At 52.8% G+C, this 19695-nt stretch overlaps 1 protein-coding gene across 1 annotated transcript in view; it reads right to left on the bottom strand.

The window, feature by feature from the left end:
• The window catches only part of KCNK12 (potassium two pore domain channel subfamily K member 12), a 52133-nt gene extending 35904 nt beyond the window's left edge, over positions 1-16229 (bottom strand). Inside the window, exon 1 of the mRNA XM_031023065.2 lies at positions 14718-16229. Within this exon, the coding sequence (XP_030878925.2) occupies positions 14718-15108 (391 nt within the window). The 5' untranslated portion in view covers positions 15109-16229. The remainder of the gene's footprint in view (positions 1-14717) is intronic.
• Between the last annotated feature and the right edge of the window lie 3466 nt (positions 16230-19695).

Consider the following 19695-nt stretch of genomic DNA (forward strand, 5'->3'; position numbering starts at 1 on the left):
CTGAAGCTCTGGAAGTGCATTCACTGGTTCAGCAAACACCTGGTGCTCTACTCAGCGACAGGAATATAACCGTGCATGAGAGAGAGAGGAACTCTGCTCTCAAGGAGAAGGCAGTGGCCAGAGGTCAGGCAACTGACAAGCAAACAAACAGATACACGAACCAGATCATTTATGAAAGCGGTTCCTGCTCTAATAAGACATGGAAGTGTGATGAGCGGGGGTCGTCAGGGGGGTCAGGGAGGACTCCTCAAAGGGGCACATTTTAGCTTTCGACATTGAGACTTGAATGCGGTTGAGCAGTCAGCCATGCTGAGACACAGGGAACAGTGCTCTAAGGAGCAGGAACAGCAAGTGCAAGTCCCTGAGGTCTAATATCCAGTTTGGGTGGAGTGACAGGAGCAAAGGGGAGAGCGGCACCGGTGAGGCTGACAGCAGGCAGGGCCAGATCCCACAGGGCCTTGCAGGTCACAGTTAAGGAATCCGATTTCCTGCAATGGGAAGTCATTGAAAGGTTTCACATGGACAACTGGACAAGAACTTGATCTGATTAGACGTTTAAAGATCTCTGTGGCTGCTGTGTAGAGAAGAGGTTGTCAAGATGCAGGCAGGAAGCTGAGGGTTGGTTAGGAGACTGATTCAGTCGCCCCAGTGACAGGTGGTAGTGGTGGTGGTCGGAGCAGACAGTACTGATGGGCATGGGGACGAGGGGATGGGATTGGCATGTATTTTGCAGACTGAACTGACAGGAGTTGATGATGGATTGGATACGGAAGGTGAGGGAGAAAGAGGAATCAGGACAGCTCCTTATGTTGGTGACATTTATTCAGATAAGGAAGACTGAGCTGGGGCAGGAATCAAGAGTTCTTTTGTTGGTCTTTTTAGGTTTTGATACCAAATTAGCCATCCACATGGAGATGTCAAGGAGGCCGTTGGACCTATGGTCTTGAAGCTTAGTGGGGAAGATTGGGGTTATTCTTCTGGAATTCATCAGCAAATAGGGTTTCAAGCCATGGGCTGCAAAGGGATGGGAGTATGCAGACCCAAAATATGCAACTTTGGTGTAGGATTATTTTGAGCTGAAGGCAATGGAGAAACAGCAGATGCAGGAAAAGCTCTCTACCCTTCCCCTATCTGCCTAAATGTAGGGTATAAAATTTCCTTTGTGAAGATGTCTTCCCTTCCCTCAACTGTACCAGAAAGAACTCTTAATCACCAGAGACCCTCTTATCACCCTGGTACTGCATGAGATTGAGTCTGCATAAGAAACCCTACTAAAATAACCCTTATGTTTCATTAGTTTCCCTGCCTACAGTTTATCACTCCTAGAAAGCTAAACCCCCTTTCCTTTGTCTTATAACTTCACTATTTATTGCTCTTCATTAAGATGGCATATGAGCCCCTGGCCTAACTGCTTCTTTGGGTATTCAGTTCTTTCCTTAAAAGACCTCCACGTATAAACATAATAATCCCTTTCTACTGCGAACCTGGCTTTTGTCAGTTTAATTTGCAGGGCCCCAGAAACTGAATCTAAGAGGGTAGAGGAAAAAGACCTTTCCTCCCCCACAGGTGAAATGAGATTGTCTGAAGAGAGAGCAGAGAGAAGGGTCTGAGGACTGAGCATGGGGCTCTCCAACACTGAAAGGCCACACAGAGGAGGGGACCCAGTGAAGGAAACTGAGGAAGGCAGCCAGTGAGGATAAAGGAGAGCATGGTGTCCCAGAAGCCAAGAGAATAGAGGATTTCAAGAAGGAGGAGTGGTCAGCCATGTCTACTATTGCTGGGATGCTGCGTAAGATGAGAACAGGGAAGTCATCATCGGATTTGCAGGAGGCTGCCGGGGATTTTGCAAGCTCAGACTCTGGAAAGGTGGCATGACCTCTTGATTGATGAGGATCCGGAAGAGAAGGGAGGGGAGGAAGGGAGACGTTGACTATCCTTCTGAGAAGTTTTCCTGTAAATGGGAGCAGAGAAAGGAGGAGGTAGCTGGAGGATGATGCAGGGGTCAAGGGAGGGGTCTGTTAAGAAGGGAGAAAATGCAGCATGTTTGCATACTCACCGAGGACACCCTGATAATGCATGGGAGTGGGTAATGGCAGGAACAGAATCTTTGAGCAAGTTAGAGGGGATGGGTGGACAATTCATCTGCTGTCGTAACAGGGAAAGCAGCTCCATGTGATGAGTGGATTTAGGGGTGTGAAGATAAGAGAGTCCCTGTCTGATTCCTTTTATTTTCTCCATGAAGTGTGAGCAGAGTGAGGGGTGTGGGAGGCTGGAGGTCGGAAGACGGGGAGAAGCGGTGAACTGACGTGGTAGGAAGGCGGTAGGAGGGCCTGCCAGCTGGAGTGTCCAGCCGGCACCCATGGATCACTAACATAAAGTTGGATCAACCAGCATGTTGGCATTGTTTTCTCCCACCACATTCAGCTGCTTGGGTGCAGGAGAGGGATGGGTGGAAAGCTGGTGTTTTGATGGTGGCAGAGTGGGGGTAGGGGCACAGCACACAGGGAGAAGGGCAAGGAAGTTAAGGGTCCCTGCAGAGAGAGTAAATCCAGGCTGGGTTAGAAAAGAAGTGAGGGCCCAAACAAGATGACGGGAACATAAGAGCAGGACACCGTAGGTTCTGAGGTCCCAGGATCGCTGTTTTGGGGCAAGAGAGGAGGAGAGCTGGAAGTACAGGAGGTGATGGTCAGAGGAAGGGATGTTTGGAGTCAAATGCTTTGAAGGTAGGGCAGGATCATAGCAAGGACAGTGGGAGAACTGCGTACCTGCAGAGGGGGACAGAGAAGAGCATGGTGGTAGATGAGATGTTCAAGGGACATGAGCCCTGGGTCTTCGACGGGTCCCACTCGGCAGACGGGAGTGGGGTGCAGAGGAAGGCAGTGAGCAAGGCTTCCTTAGTGATGGAGCAAGAGACGTGCCCCAGCAACTGGCTAGTGAAGGACAGAGCTGAAATTCAAACCCCGGACCAGGGCTCTCGGCGCTCTCCCTGTCCCCTGTGTCCCACTGCCAGGCGTCTACTGGCGATGCAGATTTCCTCATTCTGCAACACCCGCCGCCCGCTGACCAGTGCGAGCCAGGGAGATTCGTAAAGCATTTTGCACGCACAGCAGGTGCGCAGTCCGGTGTGCAGCCCCGTGGGTACGAGGGCGCGCTAGCCACGTAGGCTCTTGGCACTCCTTCTCAGATGCCCACTGGGCCGTGCGGAGTGCTCACTCATTTGACCACAGTCGCCTGCCATTAGGGACTGCGCTGCCTCAGGGGTTTAAGGCTGGTGTGTAGGTGGTGATGGCAGCAAAGGGGACTGTATATGGCTGCTGGGCCCCTGACATACTGTTTGCATGGTGCGGTGCACTCTACATGCACTGAGGTGGCTGGCTCTACTTCCAGAAGCCCTGGGATGACTCCCTCCACAAACTGAAGCTTTCTTGGACACGGCAAATCGCCGGATTTTCACATTTTACTTTTTCATAAACGGGTGCCTAGGTAGACTTGAGAATCTTGCAAACAGCCATTCAGCTCACAGATATTCCTGGAGCCCCTCCCATGTGCCAAGCCCTGTGCCAGCCATGGCGGCAGCCGGGAGCGGGGGGGGCCCCCCCCTGCACAGCAGAGATCAGAAGATGCAGGAAACCGCCCCCCCCCCACCCCACACCGGCTGCTGGCGGAGTAGGACCCTGCGGTTCTGCATCCAAAGGCAGCATCCTCTTCCCTGCCTGCTACCCGGGGCTTTCAGATCTTCCCCAGCACTGGCTCACCTGCCATCTCACCTTTCCTTCCCTACCCTCCACTTAAAAATAGAAGCCAGCCATCAAAACCTGCATGGTCTCCAAAGTGCACCCTGACCTCCTCAGAAAAGCCAACAAGTTCAACGTGAGCAGAGTTTTGTGTATTCCTTTCCCTCTGGGCCCGGGCTGTCTCTGCAGCATTTCTGGCAGGCCCCGGTGTGAGGAGCTCAGAATTCAGAACACTTGGCAGCAGGGAATGAGATTGCGGCCATTTGGAAAGGATTAGGAAGAAGTTACACGGAGTGCGGTTTGGGGTTTGTGTTTATCTCAACTGTAACTTTCCAGAAAGCTGGGACACCCAATTCCAATAAAAGCCTCCCCAAGTATTTTTGGGAGGCATTGTGATGCTGCTGGATTATGTGGGTGGGGGTGGTTTTCCCAGTTTGTGCCGTGTGTTTAGTTACTGGGAAAACTTCTGTCCAATTTGTGAACCAACATGTGATTCCCAAGGGATGTGCCCTGGGCAGTTGAGGAAGGTAGCACTGCTGGGCTGAGGGGTACAATTCAGCAGGGCCTCCTTAGAGCAGGGGCTGTGGCCAAGGCCAGGCCAGACAGGGAATCAGAGTCGGTGGGAGAGCTGGGACCAGGAGTCTGGCTTCGTTGTTCCGGACTGAACTTCTGCTACCACTCCTAGGGTGACGGGCTGAGGCTCTGAATCGGCTGGTGTGGGTTCACGCCAAGGATCGTGTAGGGCCCCAGGCAGGGTAGGAAAGGACCAGGCAGACTCAGAGAGCCTTGGAGGCAGCGCTGCAGGCCCAGGGAAAACCCCCCCAGCACGAACTGGCGGCCTGGTGCACATCTGCCAGCCGCTGAGATCGGTAAACCAATGGCCCAGCAGAGGGGCCAGGGCCCAGCCCGCCCCTCTGGCTCCAGGGCAGAGGGAGAAGGAGGCGCAGGGAGATTCCTGGAGCCCAGCCTGGGCCCAGCTTTTTGCATTAAAAAAACATTTTTTTTTATTACTATGTCTAGCAGTCCAGGGTTTTCAGTTACTCACACTCATTTATTCATTCCATCCATTCAACATACGTTGATTAATCACCTATTTTGTGCCAAGCATTCTGCTCCATGATTTACAGAAACTCTCTCTTTGCTTTAATTATCTCCATCCATCTCCAGACACAGCGCCCCTTTATAGTAGTCGTTCAGCGCACGACCATTATTAACTGTAGCAGTGACAAGCCCTACTAAGACGGAGTTCCTAACGTGGAGGAAGAGGAAGGGAGAGTAACTTCTGACACTACTGCGTGCTGGGTCCTGTGGCAGCTATTGACATAGCTTGCATTATTTCCAGGGAAACTGGCATAGAGACATATAGTTACCACAAGTCTGGGAGCTGTAAGGGGGACTTCATAGAAGGTCTCGCGCTAGTGGCCCCCTTTGAGCTGGGCCTTGAGGACCAAGTTCACTGGGTAAAAGAAGATGGAGAGAAAGAGAAGAGTATTTCAGGTGGAAAGAACAGCACAAGCCATGGCCTGGAGGCTTGAAGTGCCTGTAGTTTGGGGGTGGGGGTGAGTGGGAAGGGTTGGGGTGGAGTGGGGTAGGGGAGGGACAGCGAGAAGTTAAGAGTGGCTAGAGACGGAGCGAGGGGTGGGTACATTGGTAGGTGCCTGGTTTCATGCGCTCCCCTAACATCTGGGCAGGGTTGCCTCCAGGACATGACCTTGAGCAGAGTCTTCCATAAAGCAACTGGCCCTCGGGAGCTGAGCTGGCCGAGTCCCCAGACTTTGCTGGCTGGTGTGCGGACCTTCTGGTTATTTGGTTTTGTGTTCCCACCTCTCCGTGTCCACTGCTGCTAGCCCAAGTGCAAGGCTGAGGGCCCTCAGGGCCCGGGGTCCCCTCTCTGGGCAGGAACTTGGCACAGAGTTCCACACAGGCTCCCAGAGTTCTGGTGAGCTCTGCACAAAGCACTGTGCTTGTCTCCCTTCTCTCATCTGCCTGGCAGCCCCCCTCACAGAGAGGAGTAGGCTGTAAAGGATGGAAAGCAGGCAGCCCTTGGTTCAGTGTAGCCACCGGGGCTGCAAGGAGCACAGCAGAGCTAAATCTGAGTCCCTAAATTGTGCTTAAACCCTTGCTGATACCTCCTCATGTTCTCCTCCTCCACCCCCACCACCCAACACACCTCAGAGTGGGCTCTGATCCTTCCCCATCTGTGGTAATGCGGGGCACAAGGGCAGAGAGGATGCCAGGTGGTCAGGAGTCCTGAATCCTCTATGCTGCCAATGACTCACTTGCTGTGTGACCCCAGGCAAGTCACTTGACCTCTCTGAGCCTATTTCTTTGTCTGTGAAATGGAATAATAGCGTTCTCTTTGGTGTCCTGAGTAAACATGGGTGAGAGCACAGTAAACCAGCAAGCATGGCATGTGTATGAGGGGGAGACCATCAGTGAGAGTAATGAGGCTTCCCTTCCCTCTTGCTCCCCACAACAAAGGCCCGGGCTGCTGGCAGGGTAGAGTCTGGAGCCAGGTGGGGGGCAGGGGGGAGGACGGGTTGCTGGCAGGCCCTGCAGCCTCCCCTGTCCTGCCCTAGGAGTCTCTGACTGGGCGTGCTTTCTCTGCTGGTCAGGGGAGCTGAGGTAGCCCCCTGGGGAAAGAATGTAGGTGCTGTCAGGGCCTGAAGACCTGGAGCGCCACCCTGGCTCCCGCCCACAACGGGGCTGTTTGCTGCAGTGCTGTCCTCCAAAGGCCTCCACCCGCAGTCCCAGCACCAGGCCCACCTCAGGGAAGTGTGGCCGGGCCCGACTTCAGCCGGCGCTGGGCTCTGCCCGTCTCAGCTCTGCGCCCTCTCCCTAAGCCCAGGCACTGCCAGGAGGCCCCAGCCCACTGGGAGACCACGAGGGTGGGCAGGGGGTTGGCTTGCCTGGGCTCTGTTCTGGGAGTGGGGAACAGAGAAGTGCCAGGGGACACTGGTCTAACCCACCACTCAATCATTCATTCGGTTATTCACTACATATGTTCTTTAAAAAGATTAAAGAGCACACAGACGTGAAGAATTATTAAGACAGTCTAGTTGAGGAACCAAAGAAAATGCATTTTAAAAAGCACCCTCCGGGGCCAGTTATGTAACCGTGCAGGACAGCAACACACCCCAGAGACAGTGGCCAATGAGAGGGCAGCAGATACCACACTGCAGGGGTAGCTGAGGCCCAGAGGGCTGTGCACAGGGTGGTGTATGCGGCTGAGCTGCGGGGGGATAAGTAGTGCCTCAGTTTCCCTCCTGCGCAGTGAGGCAACTCGGGGCTCGCTAGTGGGGCCAGCCCAGCTCTGGGCAGCTGATGCTTCCTGAGGGCTGGCCAGGCATGCGGTGCACACAGCCTAGCTCGTTCGGTCCTTACAGTAACACCTCGTGGGGCAGGAACCCTCAGTATCCTCACTTCCCAGAGGAGACCCGGGTGTGGAGAGGTATATCCCCTCGCCAGGAGCACCGGGCTTGTAAGTGGCAGAACCAGGCTTGGGACTCAAGCAGGCGGGCACGGCTGGCGTGTTCGGTCTCTACTACACTGCACTGGGACCGTGGGAGCAAATCGCCTTCCGGGACATGAGGACATCAGAGCTGGAAGGGACCCCAGGGACTCTGGGTCCTCGTTCCTTTTAGGAATGGAGAAACTGAGGTGCCAGGTGGTAATGTGTCCTGCCCAAACCACACAGCTCATGAGTGGCAGAGCGGGGGTCTCAGCTGCGGGTCCGCTGATCCGCCACTGCTTCTCTCACCCTGGCTAGTACAGGTGCGGCCTGGGGACCAATGATAGGGGGATCCCTGGGAGCTCATTAGGAATGCAGAGTCTCGGGTTCCCCCAGACTTACGGGGCAGAAACCTGCATTTTGACAAGAGCTCAGTGATTCACATGCACTTTCTAGTTTGAGAAGCAGTGCTCTGTGCTGTTCTATGTTCCTGGTCTATAGTATCTGTTACCATGAGTTCCACGACATTGTATCCAGACACAGGAAAGCCTGACATTAGGCAATTCTGGAAACTCCATCCCATGCTCACATGGGGGTGAGTCCTCTGGGGTCTGGGGGAGGCAGACGGAGCAAGTCCCCCAGAGCTTGGTCCTCTTGGGCTCAGGCACACCAGCCCCCACTGACCTGCTGCTCAGCTGGGAGCTGAGCCCTGAGCTGGGGCTTGCCAAGCCCAGGGAAGAGGTAGCACTCAGACAGGGTCCAGAGCATGCTCCAGCATCGCCGTTGATGGCCGGGGGAGGAGGCCTAGACTCCCGTGAGGAAAACCTAGGCCCGGAGGCTGGCCTGGGAATGGCAGGTTCAGGATAGAAGTTCCTGGCAGCAGGGGTGGTAGCCAAGAGCTTGGGCAGGGCTGAGGGCCAAGGAGCTTTGGTTCTTTCTCTGCTCTCTCCCAGCACCTCCATGCACACTGTGAAAGGCTCTTCTCAGTCCCATGGAAAGGCCTATGTCCTCACAGCCTGGAGACCCTCCACCTCCCCACTCTTATCTGCACAGAAATCCTGCCACTGCCCCTGAGTGAAGTCAGAGGTTGAGATGACCCAGCGTGCCCACCGCAGTCCCACACTCATTCTGGTTTGCTGGCTGACAGCCCCTGTCCTCCGCCCTGGGTCCTGGGGAAGTCAGCGAATCTGGGCAGAAGACTGGGGAAGACCCCGGGCTGGGAGTGACCACAGGAACACAGTGGCCTTTTGCTCTGTCTCCCAGCTCCTCTGAATCTGAGGCAGCTACGCAAGGGCAAGGAGAGTCCCACTGTAGCTAGCAGGGCTGGGGGCACCGAATCCACCTTCATACACAGCCCACCTTCAGATGGAGCAGGAGAGGACACCTCCAAGGCCCCCGGCTTACTTGCTGCTCCTCTGATGCCCTAGTCTCCTCTCTACATGCTCTTCCCCTTTCTCCTCCATGTACAGCTTAATGCTCCTCTGACTTGCTGTGTAACCTTGGGCAGCCTCTCCCCCTCTCTGAACCTTATGTGAAAGGAGGAACAAGGCTAAATTAGCCCTCTTCAGGTGGGTCTTGGAGGAGCTCTAGGGCTCCTCGGAGCAGCCTCTGGGGAGAGCATAGCATCCAAGGGTAGGCCTGATGGGCAGGGCTCCAGCCCTTACCTCCAATCAGAGCAGCTTTGCTACTCTCCGATTTCTATAATGGGATGTTTGTTGGCTTTCCTTTTTTTTTTTTTTTTTTGGCAAAATGGTCTAAATGCTTGGGAGAAGTTCTGGAGGACTTTTATAGTACTGTCCAGCTGGAATCCCCTAGGGGTAGATCTTTGCTCCATGTGGCACAACTCTGGGCCGTTCCAGACTGGGGCCCAGTCAGGGCTAAGGGGAAGGATGCTCTCCCTCAGCTGGCTTGGCCCAGGAGTGCAGAGGACTGGAGGGAAGAGGGTTCAGGTACTGGACCTCTCTCTCAGTCTTTGATGGCCCGACAGCTACTCCCTTCTGTTCCTCTTTCCTGCCCTCCTTCACTCACCCAAAACTTCCCAAAGGAAGCAGCTCTCATTAAGTCAGTGGAGGCTGACAGTGTTGAAGCCACAGCCTTGTTCAAGGGGTGGCTCAGCCCCTGGGACTGAATGCAATCCCGGTGGAAACCAAGTGGCCTGTTTTCCATGGAATAATCAGCTGGATAACTGTCCAGTCTCCGCTAGGCCGTGTAGAGGTGTTGGCTCAGCTTGGGGGAGACCAGACAGTCCCTCACTCTGAAGGGGCTGGCCACCGAAGCCAGGAAGACAGCAGTATCCACTGACTCAGCAATTTCATCCTGGGAATTCAACCCAAGGCGATATTACAGAAAGAAAAGGCCATCTGCATAAAGATGATCGCTGTGGCATTACTCAAAATAGCCCTAAACAGGGAACTACCCAGCTTCCCAGCAATAGGGGTAGTAAATTATAGAACATCAACCAGATGGAATATTATGCACCCACTAAACTTAGCATGTGAAGGCTATGTGGAAACATGGAAACAACACTGATGGTAAAATGTTAGCGAAAGGGAAGCGGCTCCGCACACATCAGTACTCTTTCTTTCCCCTAGCAAAGGTGTGACAGAGAACGGCAGCTGTATTATGAGTGACTCGCTGTGTCATTCACTGAAGAAATAATGATTGTCTCCCATGTGCTGGGGCCAGGGCTGGGTGCTGAGGATGCAGCGCGGCTGAGAACACCTCTCCTGCTCTCCATCTAGCGCCTCCAATCTAGTCCTGAAGCTCTTCCCTAAATGGCCTTCAAAATTGTCACAGCATCATCTTTCAATAAGAAGTGGTTGATGAGGGAAATAAGGGAGGAGAGGTGCTCCTCTCCTTCCTGGGAATGTTCGTTGGCTCCTGGGATCAGAGCCACCTCCGGCTGGAGTACAGACATGTCAGCAGAAAACCAAATGTCAATGTGGTAGTGACATTTCGGTCTTATAATGTCTTAGTTTCCTTTGAAGCGAAAACAGTTTTAAAAATCCATGTTAAAAAGGAGGAAAAAAGTTAGGACTTGTTACTAATCTCGCGGCTGAATAATTAAGTGTGCCTAATTCTGAAAGTAGCAGGCGAAATTATGCAGTGCCAAAGTGACAACTCCCATACCTACACCATCCCGTCTCTAGCAGCGTGGTTTTAACTTTATAGCTAAACTACGCTGCCAGAAAACCTAATAAAAGGAAGCAAAAATATTTCTGTTTATATCAAGCTGCCATTTGAGAAAGACTTTTAAATATGTTCTTCCCCATGTGTAAATCTGACAGCAGTTGCATAATTAAAACCCCAGTGGAGAGTTTCCTTTTAATCTTTTGAAAGTAAACCGGTAAGACGTCCTTTAGGATGTGAAATGATGGATTAATACTTGGCTATCTTTGAGCCTCTCAGAATATTGTTTAGTGCTGAAAGAACACAAGCCACCATCTTTATCTGTAGGAGTTCCTGTAAGCACAGGAGATGCAGATAACGAAGTGCCAAAGGGCACACAGGCACCTATGATGAGTTCTGCTCATCTCGGATTTTGTTAAATGGAGGACCGAATAAACGAATGCATTCACATGAAAACAAACTTGATTTCAGCCCCTTAGGAATATGTCACGTAGCATAGATGAAAGAAATAATAATTACCCAGGATTTCAGTTCAGTGTGAGCAACCAATATGAATGATTTAGACCACAAAGTCGTTTTTTATTTTACTTGAGCTGTTCAGGTTGACTTTCTAAACAACCTCAACTACTGCCGAACAATCACTGGCAAATTTTTCCTGGATCTGTACCATGTGGACACACGTGTGTCTCTACAGTTGCAAGCTGCCTAGCTCTGGGGATGGGGCCCTGTTCAAGCCAAATGTCCAGACAAAGATTCATCTTATCATGATGTTCCATCCAACCCTGAATACACATAGCCACACCTGAACTTTTCTTCTGTGTCTCCCTGTAGCTGAAGGCCCATTCCTGCCCCTTCTTCCCCTTCCCTGCACGTACACATACACACGTACACACACACACACACACACACACACACACTGGGGCAAAAGAAGGCAGAAGGCAAGTGGTTTCTGTCTTTATACCATTCTGATAAACATCAGAATGTCTCCTACTTGCTAGCACCTCTGTCTCTGACCTTGGTATTGGCTCTTGCCTTCTCAGCTTAGACCCGCCAGATGCTTCTAGTCTGTCTGACCTCTTAAGATACGTTTGATCCTTCACGTTTTCTCAGGACTCAATCAGTTGTTGGCCTGACCAACAGACCAGTCCTCCTGCCCAGTCCTGCCCTGCTGTCAGACCCACACACACCCACACCCATTATTAAATACTCCAGTCTCAAACAAGGATGTGCCCACTAATTATATGCATGAAATTGGTAGACCAAGCACTGCATAACATGGATTCTGGACCCAGCTGAACATATAATTAACCGTGACCTGAGACAAGTCCCTTAACACTCTGCACCACATGGGATTGGACTAAAGGTCTCCTCCTTGTTCTAGTCATCTTTAGTGAAAATAGCCAGGATATGCTGCCCATAAACACTGTGATCCATCTGTTGCTGGAACATGCTTTAACCTGTGTCTTGTAGGATAAGCTTTAACTTTTCAAAATGTAGCACCAGGCCTGACATACACAATTCATCATATGTATAGAATAAATAAAAGAAGGGTTTTTTTTTTAATACTAAAATCTAGATGCATCATTTAGCAGGGTCCACACAACACAAAAAAGGAATGTCCACACTACAGCATGGACCATATACACCATGATCTTACACTGATCAGATAAAACTGAGTGCATGTGAATTTCCCTCTTCACTGGATGAGGTCACAGGCAGAGAATCCTGACTGCCCATTTTGGACTGAGCTTTGGCTCCCTGAGCCACTAAATCCATAAAAGCACCAATACTAATAATTGTCTCTGAAGACTTAGGGCATTTAAGGGAAAGAAACTATATAAGCAGAAGAGAAACTGACGTATGTAGGTCTTTAGTTAAATCTCATTGAAGTACATTTTGCAAGAGAAGGCTGAAATGACAACCATGCTACTTTGGGATTCAGCAGAACTTATCGGACGGACAGAGTGACTGATTTGAACCACTGGCCCAGACCACTAGAGCAGGTGGATAACTGACAGCGGTCCTGCTACTCGCGTGGCTGTCCTGCCATCCCTGCAAAGGTCTGTTTCGATGCTAAGCTGTCTACAGCCTAGTTCTGGTCCCTGAGTGCAGCTCCCCTGAGAGATACATGTCTCCCTGCGGCAGATTTTGGAAACAGTGTGCTGGGTCATTCGTAACACAGCCACATGCTTGAGTGTAGCCCTCCTACACTGCTTGCCTACATCTGAAAACACAAATCAAGAAAGAGAACATAGCTCCTTTCTGCTTGACTAAAGAATAGCCTATTCTGCCAGTAGATTAAAGGCTGGGGCTTGGAAAAATTTGCCAACATACAGACTTGATTTTGTGCAAAGACTGAGAGAAGCTTTAGGAGCTGTGGCTGGGCAGTGAATGAAGAAATTGATGGGAGCTCCATCAGAGAGGCACCAAGACCACAGGTCAGGTGGACTCACTGCCTATAGGGGAAGAGGATGCTGCTAACACCTTTCCCTTTAGCCTGTGAGTTCCATTAGGAAGCTAAAGCCAGAGTGTGTAAGTGGGAGAGAAATGCTGTCACCACCCAAAATGTGCACAGGTGTGCCTCTAGGTGGAAGAAAGCAGAAGGGTATGTTTACAAGAGGAAGAGCACAAATCAGTAATGAGCGATGAAGGCATGATGTCATCCTCTAGGACTAAGCATCCTTAGTACTTTTAAAGCACTTAAAAAAAAACTCTAGTTGCTATAGCAACTTGATGCAGCTCTTAAAAGGGGATTTTTTTTTGAGGGGGTCATTTTATATCTTCAATCACCATAACAACATGATATAGCTTTTAAAGGGTATTTTTATCCAATTTGTGTGTGCTTTGGGCTTGGGCCATATTTGCCTTTTCTACTTAAAATAATCAGATCAAGCATGACACATGAAAAATCATTGAAGGAAAGGAAGCCCTTTCGTAGACTATACATATACACTCAGAGAGACATCTCTAGCTGCTCATATCCTGCACATGGATGAAGGCTTTCTGTCTCCCAGCAGCCATCTGCGATGGCTTACACTGGCCAGTTAGTCTGTGCCCGTCTCTGAGCTGGCATAGCAAACTAGCCCAGAGCCTACCCATGGAAGTTGTGTCCATGCAATCCCTCACTGCTCAGCCCTGTGAATCCAGCCCCCTCCTCCAAAACTACCACCAGGAGATAGTGCCTAGGGGTGACTAGTGATATGGCCAGCCGAATGCCTTCTCCCACTCTGGGACTCAAAGCATGAGCAGATGGGACACACAAAATCTCACCAAAGTGGAAATCCTGTATTTATTCTGCACTCTCTAGTAGCTGGGGAGGAGATCTGTTCACATGACACCCAGGGTCCAGGGAAAGGGGGGATGGGGAAAGTGGGTGCCAGGAGAAGAAGTAAGACAAGGAAGGGGCAGAGTGGGGAGCAGCAAGGGACTCCAGGTTCTCTACAGGAGAGGTTCAGAGGAGGGGTAAAAGTGGGAGAAGTGGGGGGCTTATTAAAGGAGTATTTAAACAGCATGTTGTGTATGATTGTGAAACCGTGAGCTGTTTATCCCAAAAATAAGGAAAAGGGATAATAAGTATAGAGAAGCCACCCCCTCCCCCACCCCACCCAGCTACCCCTTGGTGCCACTATTGGTTGGAAAAGATGGCAAGGTAACAGGAGAGGTCAAGAAATTGGAGAAGTCGGGAAGGGGGCAGAGGGAGAAGGGTGAGAAGGGGTGGGGAGAGCAGAATAACAGCGCTGAAGTCCGGGCCTCCAAGTCTAACGGGCTTTTCTTTGGGGGAGGTGCGGTGTGGACCGTTAGGAGAAGCGGGTGGGAAGGAGATCAAGGAAAGTGGTCGCCCTCCCCAGGGTAAAGGGCTAGAGGATACTGAAGGAAAACGCGTGGCAAAAGAAAGAAAGGAGAAAGAGAAAAACGCTATGAGTGGAGGTAAAGGGGGCTTCCCAAATCCTCTGGATGAGGAAACAGACCCAGGGGGCGCGAGAAATGCAAGGAAACAGCAGGCCCTGGACGCTTGTTCTCACGAATCCTCTTAGAGGCGAAAACTGAGGCGCACAGAGGTTAAGTCATGGAGCTGGCAAGCGCTGGAGCGCGCGGGCGGCCGCCGGTCAGCCCAGAGAGCCTGGGTGAGGGTTCTCCCCATTCGGCCGCACTGCCTGGCGAGTCACCGCTGGGTGAGCGCCAGAGATGGACCTCTCAGGCTTCCCGCGCCGACAGCCGGTTAAGAAAGAGAAGGGTCAGGAGGAGGGGGACCGGCAGAGAGGTGAGGGCAAGAGGAAAGTAGGCGGTGGGGTGTTAGAAGGTAAGGGGGAAGCCAAGGGACGCGGACCCAGCCTCTTAGCGGTGGAAAGGGCGGCAGGTGAAAGGCACGGAGAGGAAAGACGCGCGCGGGGCGCGCCGCTCACCTATGGTCGATACCACGGTGCCCACGAAGTAGAAGGCGCCGGGGAAGTCCCAGCGCGGGCGCAGCGCGTCGGCTCGGACGCCGGCTGCCAGCGCGGCCTCGTAGTGCCGGAGGAAGGCGCGCAGCTCCGGCTCGGCCACGCCGTGCGCTGCGCTGAAGTTGCGCAGCGTGGCGCCCCAGCGCGCCCGCGCCTCCGCCTCGCCCGGGCTCTCGAGCGCAGAGAAGACTGTGGCGCCCGCCACCAGGTAGAGGCCGATGAGCGCCGCCAGCAGCACGAAGCGACCCGTGTCCTCGTTGAGGTGCGAGCGGCGGCAGCAGCAGCAGCAGCAGGAGGGGCGCGGCAGGCGGCGGCGGCAGCGGCGGGGCGGGGGCCGGGGGCTGCGGGAGGACATGGTCCGGAGCTCAGCCCCGGGGCCGGGGCGGCGCTCGGGGCCCGGGCCGCGACATCCCCCCCGCGGGAGCAGAAGCGTGAGGATGGTGGCCAGGGGTCGGGGGCCGCCGCGGAGCCCCTTGCCGCCTCCCCCAGAGCCCGGACGGCAGGGCGCCTCGCCCCCGCCTCCGCCTCCTCGGCGCTCAGGCCGCACACGGGTCCCGCGGCCCTTCGGGCGCCCGGGCTGGGACGCTCCTCTCCGCGCCCCGACGCCTCGCCGGCTCCCGCAGCTCCTCACCCGCCACCCTCGGGCGCAGGGGTCTGAAGCTAGGCCCCTGCCGCCCTGTGGCCGGCGTCCGCGGGGCCCCGGGCCTCATACTCCTCTCCAGACAGGCCGCGGGCGGCGGGCGGAGCGGGCTGGGGAACCCGGGAGCCTAAGACTGGGACGCCGCAGCAGGGCACGAAGAAAGCCCCCGGGGGCGTCCCATGGGGCGTTCCCCTCTCGGCGGCTCCCAGGCGCAGCCTGCGCGGGCAGTCCGCTCCGACCCCCGGGCCTGAGCTGGCGGCGTCGGCTTCGGAGCCTCAGAACAGAGCCGAGTCCCGGGAAGCGCTCCCTTTCCAGCTCCAGGCGGAGAGCCGCCCGGCACGGAGAGGCGGAGTCACCGGCGCCCGGGGCGGGGTGTTGGGGGGGAGATAAGGATGGAAGGAAAGGGGTGGGGAGTTGGGCTGCTGCGACGCCTCCCGGTCGTTCTGGCGGCACTAAATGCGGGGCACCGAAGCAGGTGTCGGGACTGCGGTGCTGGCTGCCCCCCTGCTGGGGAACCCTGTCCGGCCCCTCCCTGAGCTTCGGCTTCGGAATCCCTTTCTTGTCTCCAAGCTGCCGCCAAACTTTGCTCAACTTGACGGTGCCTTGCGGTCTTCGGGGTTGGGGGCCACACGACGCGAATCTTCCAACACCCTGTTCTCGGGCTGCAGTCCGAAGTTTAAGTTCCCTCTTGCTTCTTCTTCTTGGATCCTTCCGCAGTGCTAGGTCTCTGAGGGTTCCTTTGGGGAAATGATCCCGCCTGGGAAGGAATGGGGGTGGGGTCACTCGGCTCCGGGCGACCTGGGAATGAGGGCGTCTCCTCCCCTCCCGACCGAGCGGGCGGCCGGCGTCAGCACCGCGGACAGCGCATCGGTGCCGCAGCTCGGGGGCGGGCGGCGCTAGGGCTGCGGGGGCCTGCAGCGCGGGGCGAGGCCCGTCACCCTGCTGCGCGGTGTCCCCAAACCCTGTTTCCCTTTCTCCTTCTCCTATTCCCCACCCACCCCCCCCCCGGTCGGTGGCAGGTACAGTTGCTGAGCAGCGTGCTGACAGGGCGAGGACGCTGCGGAACAGAGACAGGGGAGGAGTCAAGTGCGAGTAGGGGATCGAGGTGCCACCGGAGGAGGAGGCGTCCAGACCCACCCTACTGCTGGATCTTCTTTCGCAACCCCAGCTCCCTGACTTCTCCAGCCCGGGGTGGGGGGGCCTGGATAGGAACCTGGCTGCTGCAGGGTGGGTAGAAGAGGTGCAGGGGAAGCTCCCTAGCAGGCTCGCTCCCCCGAGGCCGGCGTGGGGCGCGGAGGAAAGGGTGTGCTTTTGAGAGCGGCGGGGGCGGGCAGTCGTCGCCCCCTCGTCCCGCCGCGACCGGGAAACAGCTGGTGCTCCGCGCTACCGCGGGAGCTTCTCCGCGGAACACAATCCCGGCTTGGCCTGGGTCACAAAGTTCTGTGGCGAGTGAGGAACACCCTCGGTACGGAGGGACGGAAAAACATCCTCTTTGGGCAGCCAGCCCCTTCTCTGTCTGCCACCTTCCCATGATGATGATGAGACTACGCAGATAACAGAAAACAAAAACAATAATGGTGACTCTGTTTAGACACGCTAGGTGGGTGAACTGTAAATGTAGAGCTATCTCCCCACCCATTTCCCAGCCTGTCTGGCCTCCACACCAGAAAACACTTAAGCTAAGGTCAACCCAAAGTGGTGGCAGCATCGTCAGGCCCCTTAAGGGTCGGGGCACTCAAAGTGGTTTCTGAAAGAGCCTCCGCTACTCACTGAGCATTTCCTAGCTTAGAAACTAGGTACCTCTCATTAAAAACTAATGATGTAATGTGTGGTGATTAACATAACAATAAAAAATTAAAAAAAAAAAAAGAAACTAGGTACCTCTGAGCCCATGCCACCACATGGAGACTGGGGTGGGGTAGGGTAGGGTGGGATGGGAGCAGGAGAGCTATTAGAAAGCTAAAAGGCATCTGACTTGGGGCATTGGTTTTCTTAAACCAGGCACATTGGAGACTTGGATCTTCCTAGAAATGCTGTTCCAGTTTGTAGATAGAGCCAACTGCACTCCCCTATGCTTTAGGGAGGGACAGATGAGAAGAGACTCCACCTCCATAGTCAGAACTAGGATTTCTGGCTGTGAGTGGCATGTGTCAAGTTTTGCAGTGATCTTCTTAGAAAGGAGCGGGGAACCTTTGCATGAGGGGGAGAATATCTCATTCATACTAGGAGCTTTAAACAAACACAAATTATTGCCATTGCACACTATTGCTATTATTTGCAAAATGCACTTCAATTATTCTCTTTCCAGGTCTTTGCCTCTCTTGGGCTTTACAAAAGTGCTGTTTCCCCAACTTCTTCTCTCTTCCCTACAATACCCCCATCTCTACGAGTTCCTGCAGGCAGGGAGGACAGCCCAGCCATGGACCTTTGGAGCTGGATTCCACTTGACTGGTCAGCCCTGACAGAAACCCTGAGAAGTGTCATTCCAGGAGTTGGCACTGGAAGCCTCCAGATGCAGCTGAAGGGAATTGCCAGACCTCTCAGTGGCTTTCTTTGCCCAGACTCCCAGGGCAGGGACAGAGTGCTTTGCTGCAGTGTTCTGTGCCTCTGGACCAGTTCCTTGCCCAGTTGGCAGAGGACCTGCCTTGTCCTCCAGCTTGTTATTCTAAGTTGATTAGCAGCAAACCCCTGGCATCAATCTCAACTCTGAATGATCTAATCAATTTATATAATAGGAAAATGATGAGTTCCCTGCACATAGGCACGGGGTCCTTTGGGGGACCAGCCCCATGATGAATGCCACTTGTGCCCACTGAATCAATATTTAAGTCACTGATTTCCAGCTGGCTATCCTCAAAGCCTTTACCTTGGCCCCGAATTGCTGCAGGAGCCTCCTAGGGATGAAGACTTGCTATCTCAGATGTCTCCCTTTTTAGCTCCATCCTGCTTGCATCTGCCAGTCATTGCTGTGATCATGCCATTTGATCTGATCATGTGACTAATGTCCCTAGATTACAGTCTTCCATGGCTCCCCCAAAACTATAAAAATTTAGTCTTTAAACCCTCGGGGCTGCCATTCAAAGCCCTTGCTGATGTGATTCCCAGCAAATCATTCCAGCTTCACCTTCTGCTATGTCCTGCTTATCCCCCAAGTACTCTATACTCAGCCCAATCATCAGGCCTTTGCTTGTGCTGTGGCCCCTGCTGGAGTGCCATCTTCTTTCTCCTTCTCTCCAGCTCTTCAAATATACAGCTCAACTCAGGTTAAAACTTTTTTCCAGAAGACTTTTCCTGTGAAGGATATTTTGACCCAATCACTTTGATGCCATCATTTCAATCCTAAGATCATTTGATTCCACTTTGTCCTTGCGAACTTCAGATAAGACACCTGAGCAGGTACAGGTCTTCACTTTTTCTGTTTCTCTCTGTCTTTTATAAAAGAAAGCACAATGGCAAGACCATTAACCAGGAAAATTAGGGAAGGTCAAATGCACCCAATTGGCAGTTCTACCCCTACCCATATACCCAAGATTAATGGAAAGATATATCCACACAAAAGCTTGTCCATGAATGTTCATAGCAGCATTTATCAATAATAGCCAAAAAGTGGAAACAACTCATCAAGTCCATAAGTATCCATCAACTTATGAATGATAAATACAATGGGATATATCCATACAATGACATATTCAACAATAAAAAGGAATGGAGTACTGACACATGCTACAACATGAATGAATCTTGAAATATCACACTAAGTGAAAGAAGCCAGTCACAAAAGATGACCTATTGTATGATTTCATCTGTAAGAAATATCCAGAATAGGAAAATCCACAAAGATAGAAGTAATTTAGTGGTTGCTTTGGGCTGAGGAATTGAGGAGGAATGGGAGTGACCGCTAATGGGTATGGAAGTTTCTTTGGAGGTGATAAAAATATTCCAAAATTGTGGCAATGATTACACAGTTCTGCAAATATACTAAAAAGCACCAAATTATATATTTTAAATTAATGAATTGTATATTAATTACATTTCAATAAATCTATTAAAAATACAAATGCAACTACTTGATCAATTGCTTTATTGAAAAAATAGAAATAGATGGGCGCCTGGGTGGCTCAGTTGGTTAAGTGACTGCCTTCGGCTCAGGTCATGATCCTGGAGTCCCAGGATCGAGTCCCGCATCGGGCTCCCTGCTCGGCAGGGAGTCTGCTTCTCCCTCTGACCCTCCTCCCTCTCATGCTCTCTGTCTCTCATTCTCTCTGTCTCAAATAAATAAATAAAATCTTTAAAAAAAAAAAA

The sequence above is a fragment of the Leptonychotes weddellii genome, chromosome 10, assembly GCF_054177405.1.
Source record: "Leptonychotes weddellii isolate Sample4059 chromosome 10, ASM5417740v2, whole genome shotgun sequence".
Classification (NCBI taxonomy): domain Eukaryota; kingdom Metazoa; phylum Chordata; class Mammalia; order Carnivora; family Phocidae; genus Leptonychotes; species Leptonychotes weddellii.